The following is a 20,616-nucleotide window of genomic DNA, read 5'->3' as shown; positions in this document are numbered from 1 at the left end:
ACAAGTATTAACAGGCTGTTTGACTACAGGAGACATCACAGCTAAGCTCGATCTTCTCCTTAAATATCCACAAATGGGCACTTTCTATTAGGAGCTGCTGTGCTCCTGTGAGGATGCTCACAGGTTTGTAGAGTTGTTGCATTGTGAGTGGCTTAGCCAGCCATGTGATGTTCACAAGACTCAATAAAACCGAGTCAACTGAGTCTAGGTCATCCATGATGAGGTATGCAGTTGTCGGCCTAGTGGATGAACTGGTAATATGTAGTGTGATTGTTAAACTATTGTTAATAAACCAACTAGTTCTTAATAGCAATGTGTTGCTATGAATTCTTAAGCAAAGAACCCACAAAGCAAATACATTACAAATACCAATCAAGACAGGGACCCAGGGTGATTCTGCTTTTCCCTTCCTGAACCAATTATAGCCTCTTTACCCACAACTCCAGCTAATGTTAACTAACTCGACACAGGTCAAGGTTCAAGCTTAAGTCCTGGTTGGTCTCTGTATAACTCTGTAGCACTCTAGGAAATGCATTTACCTAATGACCCATCAGGGCAGAAATAAGTGTTATCTGTTGAGCAGAGCAGTAACATCTGCTATCCAACTCAAAATATTTATTCAATACTTAATACATTATTGTGATGCGGCATACCTTTGTGGATGGGTCACGGATTATTTTGTCTCTAAATTTATTTTTTCTCCACAGGATGTCAATGAACAGAGGAGTTTGGAATCCACAAGACTATATGAACCCGGACAATTTAACCTGCTGTTCAATAAGCGGGAGTTCTTTATCTGTATAGTACAAGGAGTCTACACCTCTATTGTCCTGTTCTTTGTCCCATATGGTGCATTCTGTGACACTACAAGAGATGATGGGACACATCTTTCCGATTATCAGTCATTTGCTGTTACTGTGGCAACATCTCTGGTGATTGTGGTCAGTGTGCAAGTAAGTTCTGATTTTAAAAAGTCTATGCAGGGTACAGTTTTCTTCAGCTTGACACCAGTACTGGTATTTTGTTTGATGGAATTAACACTACTGCTCACAAATCATGGTTGCTACAGTTCTTATAAAATTGATGACAACAATAACTTTCATTTCTCTAGCATCTTTAGTAAATTTTTTAAATCGTCCTTTCACAGAGGCGTGATGAAAAATAGATGCCAAAGAAGGAAGCTTTAGGAGGAGTGAGCAAAGACTTGACTGGAAAGGTGGGCCTTAAGGAGGATCTTGAGGGGCAGGGGATAGAGGTGGAGAGGCAAAGGGGTTTGTGAAGTGAATTACAGAGAAGAGGACCCAGGCGACTGTAAGCTTGACCACCAGTGGTGGGATGGATGGATAGGGGATGCTCAAGAGGCCAGAGTTAGAGGAACGGACAGCTCAGGGAATGACCTCTTCAAATCTCGGAGTCAATGTCACGTGCTGGATCTGAAGGGCAGTATTGCGAGAACATCAGTAATTCCAGCATTATCATCCTTCAGAGGCAAGAGTCGTCCCAGCTTCTCAGTGCTGCTTGGAGCTTGAGCAAGTCACAGCGCCTGAAAGATCAAGGGCCCAAAATTCCACGTGGACTTTTTTTGACGCAAGATTAACGGACGATTTTTTTTTAGTGGGCGACTGCGCCAAAAAAAAAAGTTGCAAGTTTCATTGGAATAAACTTTCATTTTGGAGCGGTGCACAAAGAGCTTAAACTCTGTGGGTGGAGCTTAAGGTCTGCGCCAAGAAACAGAGGTTGCCAGGGTAACGAGGGACACACTGAATGACTGAGGCTGAAACATACACCAGACATAAGCAGTTGTGGAGCCCTGCTGCCGCTCCTATCCCGGGCTGAAAGGCCCCGCCCACAATTCCTATCCCGGGCTGAAAGGCCCCGCCCACCGTTCCTATCCCAGGCTGAAAGGCCCCGCCCACCGTTCCTATCCGGGCTGAAAGGCCCCGCCCACCATTCCTATCCCGGGCTGAAAGGCCCCGCCCACCATTCCTATCCCGGGCTGAAAGGCCCCGCCCACCATTCCTATCCCGGGCTGAAAGGCCCCGCCCACCGTTCCTATCCGGGCTGAAAGGCCCCGCCCACCATTCCTATCCCAGGCTGAAAGGCCCCGCCCACCATTCCTATCCCAGGCTGAAAGGCCCCGACCACCGTTCCTATCCGGGCAGAAAGGCCCCGCCCACCATTCCTATCCCAGGCTGAAAGGCCCCGACCACCGTTCCTATCCCGGGCTGAAAGGCCCCGACCACCGTTCCTATCCCGGGCTGAAAGGCCCCGACCACCGTTCCTATCCCGGGCTGAAAGGCCCCGCCCACCGTTCCTATCCCAGGCTGAAAGGCCCCGACCACCGTTCCTATCCCGGGCTGAAAGGCCCCCAGGGCTGAAAGGCCTCCAGTGCCGTTCCATTACAGCAAGAAATAAACAGACAAACTGCTGTTAGTTGTTTCAACTGAGCTCTATGTTTAATTCGAAGGGACTGCTTTCCATCGTCTTTGACTGCCTCTGGGCAGCTCAGTGTATAAATAACAATATCAACTTGCACAAGCAGCTTTCTGTCGCAAACTGCCCCAAGCCTCTTCACATTACGAGGTGCCGCCCCTATCCCCGGCTGATGGGATCCCCCACTGCTGCAATTTACTGCAATAAATGAAGTTTCTCTCTTCCCTCCGCACGTTTTAAGTCGTTTATATACGTCATAAGTATTGTTCCCTCCCTCCAAAAGCTACCAGTCAGCTCCGTTTAGAGAATGGCGTCGATTTCGATGGGACTCCCATTTGGTAAGGTAAGGTCTTTCATGGCGGGCCCCAGCGCCGTTTCTGAAAAAATAGTTTGACTTCAAAAGTCTAATAGACATCTCCTTCATGAAGTAGGAAAATCACGATTCAATTACTTCTCGATAAAAGTATGCCTGAATATAATTCTCAGAAGGTATCCAGTCTTTAGGTTTTCAAATTAGCATGGCCTTGAGGCAATTGATCTTCAAAAAAAGGAATGAAGTTATTTGATGAATTCTGAATAAATGCATGTATGGCCCAAGCATTTAATTCCCATCCACCCATTCCTGTTGTGCAGGAGTGCCTTTCAATCCTAATTAAATTAATACCTCCTGGCAAATTTGCTGCTCGTTTCAAATGTGCTACAAAGTACTGACGTCCAGCTTTATCCTCCCATGAGTGATATTAAAAACTGAGAGGACATGAACTCGAATGTTGTGTGTGGGACAGCTCCAGCTACAAGGAGGTGATGCCATCCATTTACTGGGTGTATGTTTGAAGGCCAGCAGGCAATGAAGTGGGACACCACTCAATTCACCCAATAGTTAGGCTTGAATAGTAGATATTCCTTTTTAGAGAAATATCATTTGCTGACCAATTTAAGTCGGCCACATTACCTTGAAAGTTGTGCTGCATTGCCTATTCTTTCTCAATTTGCTCCTGACGATGTTTATGGTAGTGGCAGCAGTATGGGGGGCACACATCCACCTCCATGGCACGAACCTGGTATTACAGTACTTCCAGGAACGGTGTAGTGGCTCTAGGCCTTTTGGCTAAGAGCATTGGCACAGAGTGATCCTTGAATGGGCCCATGGTGACCTCTGGCGTTTTGTAATCTGACAAGATGATCTGACAAAGAATTGGAAAGATTGGCAACGAATAAATTTTAAAAAAAAGGAATTTATGATATGTATATAAATTATGCAATGTGCTGATATTTCTTCAGTCGGAAATGTGGATGTGCATTGTGAAGTTAACAGATTTCAATCTTGCATCGGGGATAGTATTGCAAAACACAAGGCCTGTTGTGGTAAAATATCGTACGGGTATCATCTGGTAGGGCTAACAGTCCTCAAATGAATATTAATATATTATCATTCAGATAATTGGTGTGCTGTACTATGAAAGGCAGTCAATAAGTTAGTCACAAGTGCATATTAAAACATGATTTGGGAATCCAGACTGACAATGAAAACCTGTCATCACCTGGCAAAACGGGTTCTGGCTGAAGTGAGTTTGGGCCATTTATTCTATTTAAAAAAATTAAGATTAATATTGTTGGGGTAAAAGGAAGACTTCTCTAACTCGAGATGGACTCCCTGATATAAGGAGTCGACCCCCTCGCCCCCGCGATAACGACCACTGAATCAGTCAAATGAAACCTTCGGAACAACTAGTTTATTTCGAGCACATGCAAGGGAAAGTTCAAATGTGAACCTTCAAAGTACAAGAGGTTTCAGTTACAGTTAGACAGTTTTTCGAGGGGTGCTACCCTCCTGCAAAGCCATTGGTTGGTCTACTGCTATCAGCGAAGTTACATTGATTTATTGATTCTTATCAGACTAGCTCTGAGTCATTCATTCCCACCTGTCCATCTCTCATCAAATGTCAATTATGCTGTTCAGTGATGTGAACGTTGCCATAGTCCCTATGACGTGTGAAGTAACTTTGTTCCAAAATACTGGCTTCCTTATCTCTTCCCGAGAGTCCCGAACTAGTTTAATACAGTTTTTCATGAGAGTCACATTCTGTTTACAGTCTATGTTCTAGACTAGGGGTCCAAGGGTCTAGCGCGAAGGAGGAACTGAAGGAAATCCTTATTAGTCAGGAAATTGTTTTAGGGAAATTGAAGGGATTGAAGGGCAATAAATCCCCAGGGCCTGATAGTCTGCATCCCAGAGTACTTAAGGAAGTGGCCCTAGAAATAATGGATGCATTGGTAGTAATTTTCCAACATTCTATAGACTCTGGATCAGTTCCTATGGATTGGAGGGTAGCTAATGTAACCCCACTTTTTAAAAAAGGAGGGAGAGAAAACAGGGAATTATAAACGGGTTAGCCTGACATCGGTAGTGGGGAAAATGTTAGAATCAATTATTAAAGATGTAATAGCAGTGCATTTGGAAAGCAGTGATAGAATCAGTCCAAGTCAGCATGAATTTATGAAAGGGAAATCATGCTTGACAAATCTTCTGGAATTTTTTGTGGATTTAACTAGTAGAGTGAACAAAGGAAAACCAATGGATGTGGTATATTTGGACTTTCAAAAGGCTTTTAACAAGGTCCCACACAAGAGATTGGTGTGCAAAATTAAAGCATATGATATTGGGGTAATGTATTGACATCGATAGAGAACTGGTTGGCAGACAGGAAGCAAAGAGTAGGAATAAACAGGTCCTTTTCAGAATGGCAGGCAGTGACTAATGGGATACCACAAGGTTCAGTGCTGGGACCCCAGATATTTACAATATACATCAATGATTTAGACGAAGGAATTGAATGTAATATCTCCAAGTTTGCAGATGACACTAAGCTGGGTAGCAGTGCGAGCTGTGAGGAGGATGCTAAGAGGCTGCAGAGTGACTTGGACAGGTTAGGTGAGTGGGTAAATGCATGGCAGATGCAGTATAATGTAGATAAATGTGAGGTTATCCACTTTGGTGGCAAAAACAGGAAGGCAGAATATTATCTGAATGGTGACAGATTAGGAAAAGAGGAGGTACAACGAGACCTGGGTGTCATGGTACATCAGTCATTGAAAGTTGGCATGCAGGTACAGCAGGCGGTGAAGGTGGCAAATGGCATGTTGGCCTTCATAGCGAGAGGATTTGAATATAAGAGCAGGGAGGTCTTACTGCAGTTGTACAGGGCCTTGGTGAGGCCACACCTTGAATATTGTGTTCAGTTTTGGTCTCCTAATCTGAGGAAGGACATTCTTACTATTGAGGGAGTGTAGCGAAGATTTACCAGACTGATTCCCAGGATGGCAGGACTGACTTATATGAAGAAAGTTTGGATCGACTAGGCTTATATTCTCTGGAATTTAGAAGAATGAGAGGGGATCTCATAGAAACATATACAATTTTGACGGGATTGGACAGGTTAGATGCAGGAAGAATGTTCCCGATGTTGGGGAAGTCCAGAACCAGGGTCACAGTCTAAGGATAAGGGGTAAGCCATTTAGGACCGAGATGAGGAGAAACCTCTTCACTCAGAGAATTGTGAACCTGTGGAATTCTCTTCCACAGAAAGTTGTGGAGGCCAATTCACTAAATATATTCAAAAGTGAGTTAGATGTGGCCCTTACGGCTAAAGGAATCAAGGGGTATGGAGAGAAAGCAGGAATAGGGTACTAAAGTTGCAAGATCAGTCATGATCATATTGAATGGTGGCGCAGGCTCGAAGGGCCAAATGGCTTACTCCTGCACCTATTTTCTATGGGGCCAAGTTTCGGCCTGAGTTGCTCCTGTTTTTTTGGAGCAACTTGTTTAGAATGGAGTATCTTAGAAATTGCAATTCTCGGCATTTAGTTTGCTCCAGTTCTAGTCAGTTAGAACAATTTCAGTTTGGAACAGATTTTATTTTTCAAAAGGGAGCGTGTCCGGCCACTTACGCCCATTTTGAAAGTTTAGGCAGTGAAAACATACTCCAAACTAACTTAGAATGGAGTAAGTGTAGATTTTTGTACGCTCAGAAAAACCTTGTCTACACTTAGAAAATCAGGCGTAGGTTACAAATCAGGCGTAGGGAATAGGGGGAGGGGGGGGTTTAAAGGGAAGTTTACAAACATTAAACACTTCAGTTTTACAAATAAAGAGCCATAATCAATAATAAGTGATAAATACATCAATAAATCAACCAATAAATCAATCAAAAAAAATTAATAAAAAATAATTTTTTTAAAAAATCAATAAATAAAACATTTTCTACTTACCGACTGCAGCACCGGGAGCCCTCCAACAGCGTGCTGGGACGCCCCCCCCCCGCCCCGCACCTCCGCGCCCCCAGTCTTTCTCTGTCAGTGTCTCTATCGCTCTGTCTGTCTGTGTGTGTCTCTCCCACTCTCTGTCTGTCAGTGTCTGTGTTTCTGACAGCGAGGAGGGGGAGAAGGGACGGAGTGGGGGGGGAACGGAGGGAGGTGGGAAGAGAGAGAGAGAGAGAGAAGGGGGGAGAAAGAGAGAGAAGGGGGGAGGGAGGGAGAGAGAGAGAGAGAGAGAGAGGAAAGAAAGAAAGAAAGGAGAGGGAGGCTGAACGGCCGGGCCCAAGACTTCGGGCTTGGATTTACCGGACTGACAGGTAGGTGGCGTCGGGTCCGGGGTCGCGGGGGTTGGGGGGGGGGGCAGTCGGGAGCGGAGTTCGGGGGGGGGGGGGGGAGGTCGGGAGCGGAGGTCGGGTCGGGGGGGGGAAGAGGTTGGGTCGGGGGGGGGAGGTGGGGGGGGTCGGGTCCGGGGCACGTGGGGGGGAGCGGGAGTCAAGTTGGGTCGGGTCCAGTCGGGAGGAAGCAGGAGCTGGGACGTGGGAGGTGCAGCCTTATCCAAGCAGCCCCAGTGAGGCCATTCAGCCAAGGCTAGGGGCACGCATGTGCAGAGGTCCCGGCACTGTTTTCAGCGCAGGGACCTGGCTCCGCCCCCCCACAGCTCATGCTGCGCCGCGCCCAGCTCCAGAGGACCTGCAGAGAGCCGGAGAATAGATAAGTTTTTTTTAGGCGTCCTATGTTTCTATGTTGCCCTTGGTGGATTTCCTTATTCAAAATGTAAATCTATACTTAAGTTCGCACCATGGCTGGTTCATTACCCATCAGGCTTTGCTATTCCCTTCATACTAGCCTAATGTAAGCGAGTGTATAAGTGTGCTTTACAAACATAAGCGGGTTATACATTATTCGAACAATATTACAATCCAAACCGTAAGACAGAGGAACTCCTGATTCCTCAGAACCTCCTAATTCCCTTTAACCTTCTTACTCAAGTGTACTTTTATCCCCCTTACAAATTTGTTAATCTATTGAGAGAGATGCTGAGACATGGACTGTTTTGTTAGCCAGTGTTAGCTTTAAGTGATACGAGGTCAGTTATAGCATCAGCCAGTCAAAAGTACAAACTTGTGTTTTAATCGGATTACTTGACTGTTCAAAGTGGATAAATTACAGATCCAGTGAGATCACTTCAGAAATCTATAACCTATAGAAGTGATGAAGTATGCACAGAAAAAACCTGTGCAAACGGAGATCCCCGAAAAAATGGAAATCTGCAAAAATCGGACACTTGGCAGTACCAAATAACTATTTTTTATTCGTTCCAGGATGTGGGCATCGCTGGCAAGGCAGCATTTATTGCCCATCCCTAATTATTCTTGAGAAGGAGGGTGGTGAGCCGCATTCTTGAATCGCTGCAGTCCATGTGGCGAAGGTATTCCCATAGTACTGTTAAGGAGGGAGTTCCAGGATTTTAATCCAGCGACGATGAAGGAATGGCGATATATTTCCAAATCAGGATGGTGTGTGACTTTGGAGCGGAATGTGGAGGTGATGGTGTTCCCATGCACCTGCTGCCCTTGTCCTTCCATGTGGTAGAGCTCAAGGGTTTGGGAGTTGCTGCCGAAGAAGCCTCGGAGAGTTGCTGTAGTTCATCTTGTAGATGGTATACCATCATCATCATCATCATAGGCGGTCCCTCGAACGAGGATGACTTGCTTCCATGAGTTCACAGGTGTTTCGATGAGGGACCCGATGTTCCAGTCCTGAACTCCAATTGAGGGGGTGGAAGATGCCTGTGCGTGAATTTTTTTAACGTATGGTGACTGTTGCACACCAGCCACCACACGGGCTTGACAGAGCTAGGCCTTTGTCTAGTGGCAAGGATTAACCAGGATGACTGCAGACCTACTCTGCTGCGCGGACATATATCACAGTGTGGGCTGACCCGTGTTGCCCCTGGGCCCCGTACCCTCATCTGTCACACCTCCGCCACAAACACTCGCCGCTCATCCGCCCCGACCTTCCCACTCCTCTGTACCTGGGCCCTGCCGATGTTCCTGCCCACGCTCCAAAACGGCGACCAGGGTTTTGATGACGTCACCCAGTCGCCCTATCTCAAAATCGTCGCACATTTGGAGCAGCTCGCGCTGGAGGTTGAAGTGGCAGGCCGCTCCAGCTCTTTTGTAGCCTGACCTGTGGAGCTGTGTTCTCGCAGATGGTATACACTGCAGCTACAGTACTCCGGTGGTGGAGGGAGTGAATATTTAAGGTGGCAGAGGCTGCTTTGTCCTGGATGGTGTCGAGCTTCTTGAGTGTTGTTGGAGCTGCACTCCCAGGCAAGTGGAGAATATTCCATCACACTCCAGACTTGGGCCTTGTAGATGGTGGAAAGGCTTTGGGGAGTCAGGAAGTGAGACACTCGCCACTGAATTCCCAGACTCTGACCCACTCTTGTTGCCACAGTATTTATGTAGCTCATCTAGTTCAGTTTCTGGTCAATGATGACCCCCAGCATGTTGATGGTGGGGGATTCGGTGATGTTAATGCTGTTGAATATCAAGGACAGATAGTTAGACCCTCACTTGTTGGAGGTAGTCATTGCCTGGTACTTGTGTGACGCAAATGTAACCTGCCACTTCTCAGCCCAGGCCTGAATGTCATCCAGGTCTTGCTGCATGTGGGCTTGGACTGCTTCATTATCTGAAGAGTTGCGAATAGAACTGAACACTGTGCAATCATCAGCGAACATCCCCCACTTCTGACCTTATGATGGAGGGAAGGTCATTGATGAAGCAGCTGAAGATGGTTGGGCCTAGGACACTGCCCTGAGGAACTCCTGCAGTGATGTCCTGGGGCTGGGATGATTGACCTTCAACAAACCATTTTCCTTACCTTATAATAGATGCAAGCTGCAGCTTGAAACCATGGACACTCGCAAATTCTGAGGTACAGACAGCCTTTAGTGCGCCGTCCGTTTGCAACTGAAACACGGAACACGTGAGGCGGCAACGGGAGAAAAATAGCAGCTTTTGTGCAATGGCCATTTCTTTACCCAGCATCCATAGCGGCAGAGAAACTGCTCCATCTCTGGGATTGAATGCTTGGACAGCTCTGTCCCAGGGAGAGAGGGGGTTCTCTGGCATTAAGGATGCCGGGTAAAGAGCTCTCCATTCCACAAAAGCCAGGAACTGCACCGGAATGACTGCTGCTCCCGTGAAATGGGGCCATCGTTCTCTGCAGAGCCAGGAGCAGCAGCAACATCATGGAGTCGGAGCAACACAGAGAGACAAGCAGCCAGTAACATGGAAGAACCAAGGATGAAGGGAGTTCTTAAACCGAGGGCTATTAGACCCTGGGATCGTTCACCACATGCGGCTGTTGAGGTAGGGACTAATATTTAATATGAAAGGGAATGGGATAAGTATCTTGAAAAAAAGTGATACAAAAGGATCTGGGGGTGTTACAGGAGAAAGTGGCCCCCTGTGCTGTCATTTCTCAGTTTCCCCTCTCCACCTGCTCACAGGTGGCTTCCTGCTTCTTGGAACTTCTCGCACAACAGCGTAGGCAGCCAAGGTCGCAGATCCCAGAATCGGGACATCCTTCCCTCAATAAGAAAGGACCCCAGGATGGCAATGAACTGGGAAACCCAACAAACAGAAAATAAAGCTGGAATCGCGTCCTGCTGGTGGGCTCCAGAGTTAGGCCCGAGCCCAGGCGAGAGCGAAAAGGAGGAGGAATGCTGCAGGAGATGCAGCCAATTCCGAGATCTTTGGCTTATCCAGTTTACGGTGCAGACACTGACCATTTTGAAAATAAGGACACCTGCAAATCAATGTTCCCTCTAATTTTTTTGGGGGGGGGGGTGCCACACGGCCCCTATAACGGGCTGTGCGGCCATTTCAAAATTCCACGCATGCGCGGTTTTTCCATTTGGAAATCCAGTGAGAACATAAGAACATAAGAATTAGGAACAGGAGTAGGCCATCTAGCCCCTCGAGCCTGCTCCGCCATTCAATAAGATCATGGCTGATCTGGCCGTGGACTCAGCTCCACTTACCCGCCCTCTCCCCGTAACCCTTAATTCCCTTATTACTTAAAAATCTATCTATCTTTGACTTGAAAACATTCAATGAGCCAGCCTCAACTGCTTCCTGCACGGGACCTCCAGAGCGCGCACGGATTAAAGGGAACATTGCAGCAAATAAAAGACACCTGATGCAAGTCCCTTAGTGTCCCTAAATTACAGGTTTCACTGTATGCGAAGTTCAGTTGTACCTGAACCAACTGGAATACACCCTCGAATGATAAAAAAAACATTGAAGCTCCAGTTAGTTTTAGGAGCCAATTATGTAGAACGGCTATGGAATAGTATGTGGCTTTTTTTTTTTTAAAAACAGTAGCTATAAGGTGCTAAATATTGAAATAGGCAACATATAAATGAGCTCCTATTTTGACATGGACCTATAAGGTTTGACATTTGGTCAAATACTGGGATGCATCTCGACACTCATTTTAAATGGAAGTATCTATGGGCCCAAAACTGCCCAGGGGTTGCTCCGTTTTTTTTGGAGCAACTTGATTTTTCTGGAGTATCTTAAAAATCCCCATTTTGCACATTTAATTTGCGCCAGTGTAAGTGAGTTAGTTAGGATTTTTTTTAGTTTAGTTGTTTTTCAAATGGGGGCGATACCAGTCACCTATGCCAGTTTTGGCCATTTAAGCCACTTTGGACAGCTAATAGTTGCTCCAAACTAACTTAGGCCAGCGTATGTGGCCACTTTTGGCCGCACAGAAAACCCTTGCAAAGAGTTAAGAAATCAGCGCAGGTAGGTACATTCGAAAGCACCAAGACTTACAAAGCACTAAACAAAACACAAAGTAATAAGCAATCAAAAACAAATTAACAAAAAATAGAAGTCCTACCTTCATCTAACCACTCGGCAGGGATAGGGTCGGCAACTGCACGAGCATCGGGTCCCTCTCACAGGCTGCAGGACACACTGAGGGCGAGGAGCTACTGCGCATGCGCACACACTCTAACGTGCATGTGCAGACATCCCAGCACTGTTTTCAGCGCCGGGATGCTGGCTCTGCCCCCAATCCACTGGCCACGTTATGCCACCACCGAGGAGAAGCCGGACCACGGCCAAAGTTGAGAGGAAGATTTTCAGCGCGCTTGGAGGCAGACAAAAGCGCCGCACCTCAGGTGAATGCGCCAAAGATCGGCAGGGGCCAATTTTGAGCCCTATGAAAGTAACTGGGCAGGACTGAATAGTGTGGGATATAAGGTTGAACAGATCTCCTTGAATTGATTAACTTCATGAGAGAGGGCTTGCTCCGTTTGATAGAGCATTTATTTTCTTGGAGGTCTTACCTGTAATGAAAGAAAGACTTACATTTATATAGCGCCTTTCTTGACAACCGGACATCTCAAAGCGCTTTACAGCCAATGAAGTACTTTTGGAGTGCAGTCACTGTTATAATGTGGAAAAATTAGTCACTTTCAGGAAATTGAGTGGACTGGCTTGTTTAATCTTCCACTGGGCATGATCTGTAGGAGGAATAGCTTTGTGGGAAGGGTAAATCTATATCTGTGTTTTTAGGACGTCACTAACATAAACGGGACAATATCGACAGCAGGAGGTAAGCTGAACTCTGAGATTGAATTAGAAATGCAGTTCTGAGGATTGTGATATTTTGCAAACTGTCAATGAATTTGCGGCCTCCATACTCTAGATGGGCATACAAAGTTGTTCTAATGCTAAACGGGTACTTTATGAATCGACAACACAATACTTCGGTTATATTAGCCCTAAACTGCAGCACCAGAAGATAACTTTGTTCATAAACGACAGGAAACTCCCAGCAAGACAGTTGGTACAACTTTGGCTGCTGGTGTGTATACAGTAGGATACTGGTCTTAAAGGGGAAAGCCCTCAACTTGCGTGAATTTTCTGAGTAAGTCAGATTTGGTCTAATGTCCTTTTTTTTATATAGTTAAAAGGCTATTAAATGGTTATCTTTCCAGTTCCATTTCCATTAATCAAGGGGTATGGGAATAGTGCAGGCAAGTGGAGTTGAGGTCGAAGATCAGCCATGATCTCATTGAACGGCGGAGCATGCTCGATGGGCCAGATGGCCTACTCCTGCTCCTATTTCTTGTTATAAATGCACAGCTATGTGTCTTGAAGCAGATAACAAAAACTATTACAATGTAGGAAAGTGTGCTATTTTTACTACATATATACATAACTTGCATTGAGGGTGTCTTACTGTAACATTATCAAAAATTGGAAGGCAATTTTTAAGCTATTTCTGTTTATTCTGCCATAGAAACAGAATTTCGTTTAACCTGCTATAACGCTGCAAAGTTAATCTTATGGCCTTGAATTGAATTCCTTAAAACATTTCTGTGCTATGTCAAAGTATAGAAAGTGTTAGTTTTACATTGAGACTAAAATAGTGTTTAGTTGTCAGTATACCTATTCATTATGACTGTCTGTGTGTGGCAGGTTTTGAACAGTGTGGCAATTGAGAGAAACCCAAGTCAAGTTAATATTAGAGCAGCACCTAGTGGTTCCTATGAAGTTTGGCAGATCATGTGTAATCTTTTATTTTTAGAGGTCATAAAAATTCTTAGTTATCCTCCGAGTGAGTTAAAGTTAATAGTAATCCTGGCACTAATGCATTATACTCATGTTAACTATTGGTTGTGCCAGTTCTTTCAGTTGGTTTATGTAGGATTATCTCCTTCCCCCTCCCCACCCCAACCGAGCCACTTTAGGGATCACAGTACACATCCCTGGAAATATATGCTAATGCCCGATCCCGTTATTCATACAGCACTCTGTTGATATTTTGTATATGAAGAATTGATGGGGGGCTATTTTTGTGTACACGTGTTTTTCTATTGCAACAGTCTCTGTGTTCAGCCAACACACACAACTGTACATAGGATTATCTTGCCCATCTGATTTTACTTTCTACTTTTTGTCCATCTTGCGGTTGCTATTTTTTTTTTTATACATCGCCTGTTAAGTTGGTGAGAATTTCGCAGATGTAAGTCCCAATTTCAACTTAACCTGTCTGACAGGAAGTTCAGTGGAGCATAGAATTGAACGGGTTGCAAAATGGCCGTTCGACATGAACCCACCTGGTCCCACCGTGCCGGTTAGCTTAAAATCGCGGTTGTAGTGTTTGATTTTTGTTCATGGTAAGTGATGAGATATGGAAGGCAAATTTCTACTGAGGTTCTCCTGCTCATCGGGAAAGGGCACCTGTCCCATCTCCGTAATCACCCCTGGATGGATATTATCCAGAACTGCAGCCCTATCAATTTTGAGCTTCCCTAATCTATCCAAAATGATATTACTATCTATTTTAATATTGATAATGCTAATCAATACTGAGAACCCCTCCCCTGGATCATAAGCATCAGCTACAGGAGTATAGACTGATGCAGAATAATCATTCAACTCTGGTCTAACCTGAGAATCAGTATGGATCTGCCCTACAGTATCTCTTTGGCTCTATATGGTCCTTAATGGTCTTTAGATTTCTGACATAGCTAAAAAAGCTTTTGCTGTTACTGCAACAATTATGTACCATCTTCTTTTCCAGAAATCTCTTGGCTAATCGTATGACTATTTTTGTCTTCCTTCATTGCATGTGATACTTTTAGTGTTCTGATGGGTGATGGTACAGAGAAGATTTACAAGGATGATACCAGAAATGCGAGGGTATACATATCGGGAAAGGTTGAACAGGCTGGGTCTCTTTTTTTTTCTCTTGCAAAAAGAAGGCTCAGGGGTGACCTAATAAAGGTCTTTAAAATTATGAAAGGTTTTGATAGAGTGGATACAGAGAGAACGTTTCCACTTGTGGGGAAGAGCTAACTAGAGACCAATATCAGATAGTCACCAAGAAATCAAATAGGGAATTCAGAAGAAGCTTCTTTACCCAGAAAGTGGTGAGAATGTGGAACTCACTACCACAGGAAGTAGTTGAGATGAATAATATAGAAGTATTTAAAGGGAGGCTAGACAAGCATATGGGGGAGAAGGGAATAGAGGGTTACGCCGATAGATTTTGATGAGGAAAGACAGGAGGAGGCTCGAGTGGAGCATAAACGCCGGCATGTACTGGTGGGGCCGAATGACCTGTTTCTGTGCCGTATATCCTATGTAATCCTATGATCTGAGTTAAATGCCTTATGTGATGTAATGTGATGTCGAATGCCTTCTGTCTTAATCGAATTTGCCTCTGTACATTCCTCGTCAACCATAATGGGTTTGTTTTGGCTTGAGCCCTTTTAACCATTGGGATATAGCTGGCTTCGTTCTGTTTGAGAATAGATTTAAACAGAGCCCATTTGTCCTCAGTACTTGATTTCCTATCTAGCAGGGTTACCCAGCCAATGTTTGACAGATTTTCAGCCATTTTTTAGTTAGCCCTCCTAAAATCTGGGACCAGATTTTGATTGGCTGCAGCCTTGGATGGGCCAATCATTGGAATTCTCGACCCCAGAGAGCTGTGGAAGCTGAATCATTGACTATATTCAAGGCTGAGATAGACAGATTCTGGACCTTTTGGGGAGTCGCGGGTTATGGGGAACAGGCAGGAACGTGGAGTTGAGGCCAAGATCAGATCAGCCATGATCTCATTGGATGGTGGAGCAGGCTTGAGGGGCTCTATGGCCGACCCCTGCTCCTATTTCTTATGTTCTTATAAGATTAAATCTAATGATATTATGATCGGAGCTGACCAGATCAACAAAATGTGATGGGAAAGTGTCATTAAAACATATTGGTCCGGATTTGCGGCAGGTTTGTGACCGGGTTTTCACCGCGACATGAACCTCCGCGGCAAAAATCCGGTCGCAAAGCCCGGGCGGGATCCTCGGGTACCGGTTTGCGGCGGCGATGGGACGTACCGCCAGGGAGAGGTGCGCCGACATGCAACGCCGACGATTGCGTTACCGTCGTACTTTCGGCGCTCCCGACCCGTACGCCGCGCCCAGAATAGCGACAGGCCAAACCTGTAAGTATGATAACCTGCAAAAAAAGGTAAGTTAAAGTTTTTATTTTTTAATTATTTGCTAGCTAAGGATTTTTGGAATGTGTTTTTCCAATTTCCCCCCCCCCCCCCCCCATCCTCCCCCCACGCCCCCCCACCCTCCCCCACCCCAAGGCCTCTCTTGCAGCGCTCCCGGCCCCGGACTAAATTTGGCGAAACTCGCGTTTTTGCGTCGCGAATCCTCGTGCAAAGCTCCCCTTACTAAGCAGACATAAAACCCGAACGTTCGGCCTAAAAACAGTAAGTTTTATGTATCGCTACCGTTTTCGTCTGGAAAAAACCCAGAAAAACAAAAATCCAGTCCTTAGTCTGATCATTTACCTCATTGCTGTTTGTGAGTCCTTGCTGTGTGCAAATTGGCTGCCATGTTTCCTACATTGCAACAGTGACTACTCTTCAAGAGTACTTCATTGGTTGTAAAGCACTTTGAGACGTTCTTTCATTTTCATTCTTTCCTTTCCTATTTCCTTTCCTTTCCATTGACATAGGAAATGTGCATCGCATGAAAGCCTTTTAATGTAGTTTCTATAAATCACTATTGTAGCAGAAATCTTTGATGTGATTTCTATCATCATCATCATAGACAGTCCCTCGAAGCGAGGATGACTTGCTTCCACGCCAAAAAAGGATCAGTTCACAGGTGTTTCAATGAAGGACCTAATATTCCGGATTCCGAACTACATGTTGAAGGGTGGAAGATGCCTGTGGGTGGATTTTTTAACATGTGGTGGCCGTTGCACACCAGCCACCACACGGGCTTGACAGAGCTCGGTCTTGGTCCAGTGGCAAGGGTTAACCAAGACGACTGGAGACCAGCTCTGCAGCAAGGACCTAGTGCACACACATATTGCAGTGTGGGCTGGCCCATGCTACCCCTGGCCCCGAACTCGCGCCTCTCCTGGACCCCGATCACGTCCCTCCACAGTCTCTCACCGCTCCAGCTGTATCTGCCCACGCTCCAATCACTGACCTGGACCTTATGTATTCATGTCGCTAAACTGATACTATAGTACAACCAGTGTACTTTAATGCCATCTAATGGACAAATGTGGCATACTCAAATAGGTAAATGTTACCTTACATCAACAAATATGAATCCTTGCTTTATCAACAGGCATAGTTCAGCTGTAGTTTGGAAAAACAATGAGCCTGATGATATAACTCCGTTATTTGTTCTCTATCTCCCCTCACTCTAACTCAAAGACCCCCCCACTGCTCACAGATCCAATACTGCAGTGTATTATGCATAGCTTCTCATTGGAACAGTGTTGATCAGTGGTGGTAGAATATGAAAAGAAGAATAACCGTATGAAACAATACTTCTTTGAGCTTTTGATTTGTCAATGAATGCATGTTGGTAAGAATCCAGTACAAAATGGTAAACCACATGGGAGAAATCCAATCAGGATAGGTTTATAACATGTTATGTGGAATACCGTGCACGTACGCTGTATCAAATTAACAGTCCACCAAATTGCCTTGACAACGAGATATTACTGCTCTTATTGCAACTGGATTTCAAATGCAGTGATCCATTCACAGACAAACGGACAAAGCATTGTGCCAGTGAGTCTGTTTCGGACTTTGCAAAACTAGTCATTGGAGTACATCCGATAAAAATATCTTCATTTAACAACTCTACTGCAGAAACATCCAGCAATATTACTTCAATTATAAATATGCATTAGTGTTATGTTTTATTTGTATCAAACATCTATTACCTTGTTTATATAATGAGATTAACATAATTTATAGTTTTTTTTTACTAGATGTGTATAATAGCTGCATTGCTGATTCATTAACTCCAAAGACATCTTTTATAGACCTGTTAAATTTTCTATTTTCTAATTCTTTACTTTTCTGGTGAGCAACGTAAAGTGGATAATTAAAATGCTACTAGTGCATAAAATAAACCACCAAGCCATGATGTATGATGATTGATATCAAATAAACCCATTATTTTAAAAGGTAAAGTGACTGTCCAGGGTTAATGCTGTGGAATTGTTACTGAAGTGGCTGCATTTAATTTCATTGTTGGCTTTGAAGCTTTTTTAATTGAATTCACTTCAGTTGTAAATCTGTACAGAATTATAGCACAAAAGATGGGTTATATGTAGTGTAATGGTTATGTTACTCACCTAGTAATCCAGATGCCTGGACTGACAACCCAGCGAATGTGAATTCAAATCCCGCTATGGCATTTTGAGAATTTTAAATTCAGTAGAAATAAAACTGCAAATTTTTTTTTTTTTTAAGTGATATCAGTAAAAATGAACATGAAGCTTTTAGATTGTTGCAAAAACCTGTTTCACTCATTTTCTTGTGGGATATAAATCTGCTGTCCTTGCCCATTTCAGCTTAAATGAGACTCCAGTCCCACACCAACATGGTTGACTTTTAAGTGCCCTCTGAATTGACCGAGCATTCCATTCATTTGCTTCAAACCACTAAATAGTGTTGGGGGAGCACCTTCACCACATGGACTGCAGTGGTTCAAAAACGAGGCCCAATGCCAGATTCTCAAGGCATCTAGGGATGGGCAATAAATGCCAGCCTTGCCAGCGACACCCATATCCCGAGAATGAATAATTTTTTTAAAGCTTGATTTTTCTGGTTCTGTTTACAGATTGGGCTTGACACCAGCTATTGGACAGCAGTCAATCACTTCTTCATATGGGGTAGTGTGGCTGTCTATTTCTCCATCTTGTTTGCGATGCACAGCAATGGATTGTTTGCAATATTTCCAAGCCAATTTCCTTTTGTAGGTAAGGCTCTCGAACCTTAAATAAATGCGGTCTTGCTGCAACAATGCAGGCACCAGCGGTCTAACCTATTTTCTCATCGTCTGTGCATATTAATCTCTGAAACTTAATGAATTGGACAACTGGCTGCTTAAATCACCATCTTGTGATGTACATTTTCCTACATTTGGATTGTCTAGTAAAAAATTCCCAAGGTGATTGGGGAAAAGAACCCGAGGCGAAATGAGGGGAAAACATTTTTACACAACAAGTGGTTAGGATTTGGAACGCACTGCCTGATAGGGTGGTGGATGCAGATTCAATAGTAGCCTTCAATAGAGAATGCGATAAATACTTGAAGAAAAAATTGTAGGGATATGGGGAAAGAGCGGGGAAGAGGGACAAACTGGATTGCTCTTTGAAAGCCAGCGCAGACTCAATGGGCCGAATGGCCACCTTCTGTGCTGTACTATTCTATGATTCTATGATCGGTCTAGTGTAATGTATTGGCTTCATGGGTTCTTTGCTTAAGAATTCATAGCATTACATTGCTATTAAGAACTAGTTGGTTTATTAGCAAAAGGTTTATCAATCACACTACACATTACCAGTTCATCCACCAGGCTCACAACCACCTGTCTCATCGTGGATCCCCCGAACCCAACTGGCTGGGGTTTTATTGAGTCTTGTGAACATCACATGACTGGCTAAGCCACTACCAACTCAACAGCTCTACAAACCTGTGAGCATACTCACTGGTGCATACATTACATTTAGTTTGAAGCCACCTTAGATAGTTATTGTGGAATCAGTTCTAAGTTGATCTTAGTAACTTTAATTTAGGAATGGTTATATTAATTTTTCCTTATTTTGCTCAGTTTCAAAGATGAAAACTAAGAAACATTAAAATAATGGCTAAATCTTAATGGAAATATTTTTTACATCGATGTGATACCTTCAGATTGCTTCTGCTACTTGTAACAAATTCATAAGGAACATGTTTACAACTTTATTTTAAAGTTCATATACAACACTTTAGACATTTAAGCATGTTGCAGAATACTTTATAATATTTATAATGCAAAAATATTTGTGCCTCTAGGAAATGCTCGGAATTCCCTGATCCATCTTACGGTGTGGCTTGTCATTATTGTGACCACAGTGCTCTGCATCATGCCGGTGGTGGCATTCAGGTTCCTGATGGTAGATTTGAAACCAACTTTGAGTGATAAGGTATGTATTCAGTTCTTCATCGTGGATTGTTTTTTTCATCTGCGCTGTAAAGACACAGACCCTTGCTTGTCCACTGCAACACCATCTAACTGAGCTTCTTCCAGCCTTGAGGCTTGGCTCTCCTGTTATAACTCTCGAATATTTTTGCCGTTATTATCTCATTTGGCCGATTGTTCCAAAAATTGAATACTAATAACTGTTGAAACTATTTCTCACCAACTCAAAGTTATGCCCTACTTTTTTGGTTTAATTTGGAATAATCTTCTGGGTTTACCTGATCTATATCTTTTAACATTTTGTGCAGCTCAATGATAGCCCCTCCCCGCCCCATTGACTGCTTTCTGTATAGACTGGAGAGCTTAAGCTTCTCTAACTATCCACATAGCTCACCCTCTTTACTGTTGTTGCCCTCCCATCTATCTTTTCACGTACACTTCATTTTTGTGTTGTCTTGACGACAGCTGAAATCAATACCCCAAAGTGTAGTCTCACTGGTACATTGTAACGACTTAGCATAACTTCTGTCGCCTTGTATTTGATTGTTCTACCTACTTATTCTAGTACAGTTTTTGGAAATATTGCTTCGCTACATTGGCTACAGACTGAAAATGACACGTCTGCTATTACATCCAGGTCCCTTTCTCTCTCTCTCTCTCTCAATTCAATGTGTTTCATTGTACAGCTACCAGCCACATTTTCCAAACCATGTTAATGAGTTGGTATTTATCAGTGTTAAATTACATTTGCCTTTAAGACGCTCGTTAAAGCCTCTCTCTTTGACCAATCTGCCCTCATTTCTCCTCATGCAGCTCGGTGTCACAAT

General features: G+C 44.2%; 1 protein-coding gene and 1 long non-coding RNA gene across 6 annotated transcripts in view; one reads left to right on the top strand and one right to left on the bottom strand.

Moving 5' to 3' along the window:
- Positions 1-20,616, bottom strand: part of LOC139227560 (uncharacterized) — an 85,191-nt gene that overhangs the window by 32,878 nt on the left and 31,697 nt on the right. The window lies entirely within an intron of this gene.
- The window catches only part of atp8b4 (ATPase phospholipid transporting 8B4), a 279,883-nt gene that overhangs the window by 253,538 nt on the left and 5,729 nt on the right, over positions 1-20,616 (top strand). For all 5 annotated transcript variants that reach the window (XM_070858401.1, XM_070858399.1, XM_070858402.1 and 2 more), the window contains 3 exons: positions 708-953; positions 18,446-18,584; positions 19,663-19,793. In XM_070858401.1, coding sequence (XP_070714502.1) covers positions 708-953; positions 18,446-18,584; positions 19,663-19,793 — 516 coding nt within the window. The remainder of the gene's footprint in view (positions 1-707; positions 954-18,445; positions 18,585-19,662; positions 19,794-20,616) is intronic.

The sequence above is a fragment of the Pristiophorus japonicus genome, chromosome 17 (genome assembly GCF_044704955.1).
Source record: "Pristiophorus japonicus isolate sPriJap1 chromosome 17, sPriJap1.hap1, whole genome shotgun sequence".
NCBI lineage: Eukaryota > Metazoa > Chordata > Chondrichthyes > Pristiophoridae > Pristiophorus > Pristiophorus japonicus.
Note: the sequence above shows the minus strand (reverse complement) of the source record. Positions and strands in the feature narration are given on the sequence as shown.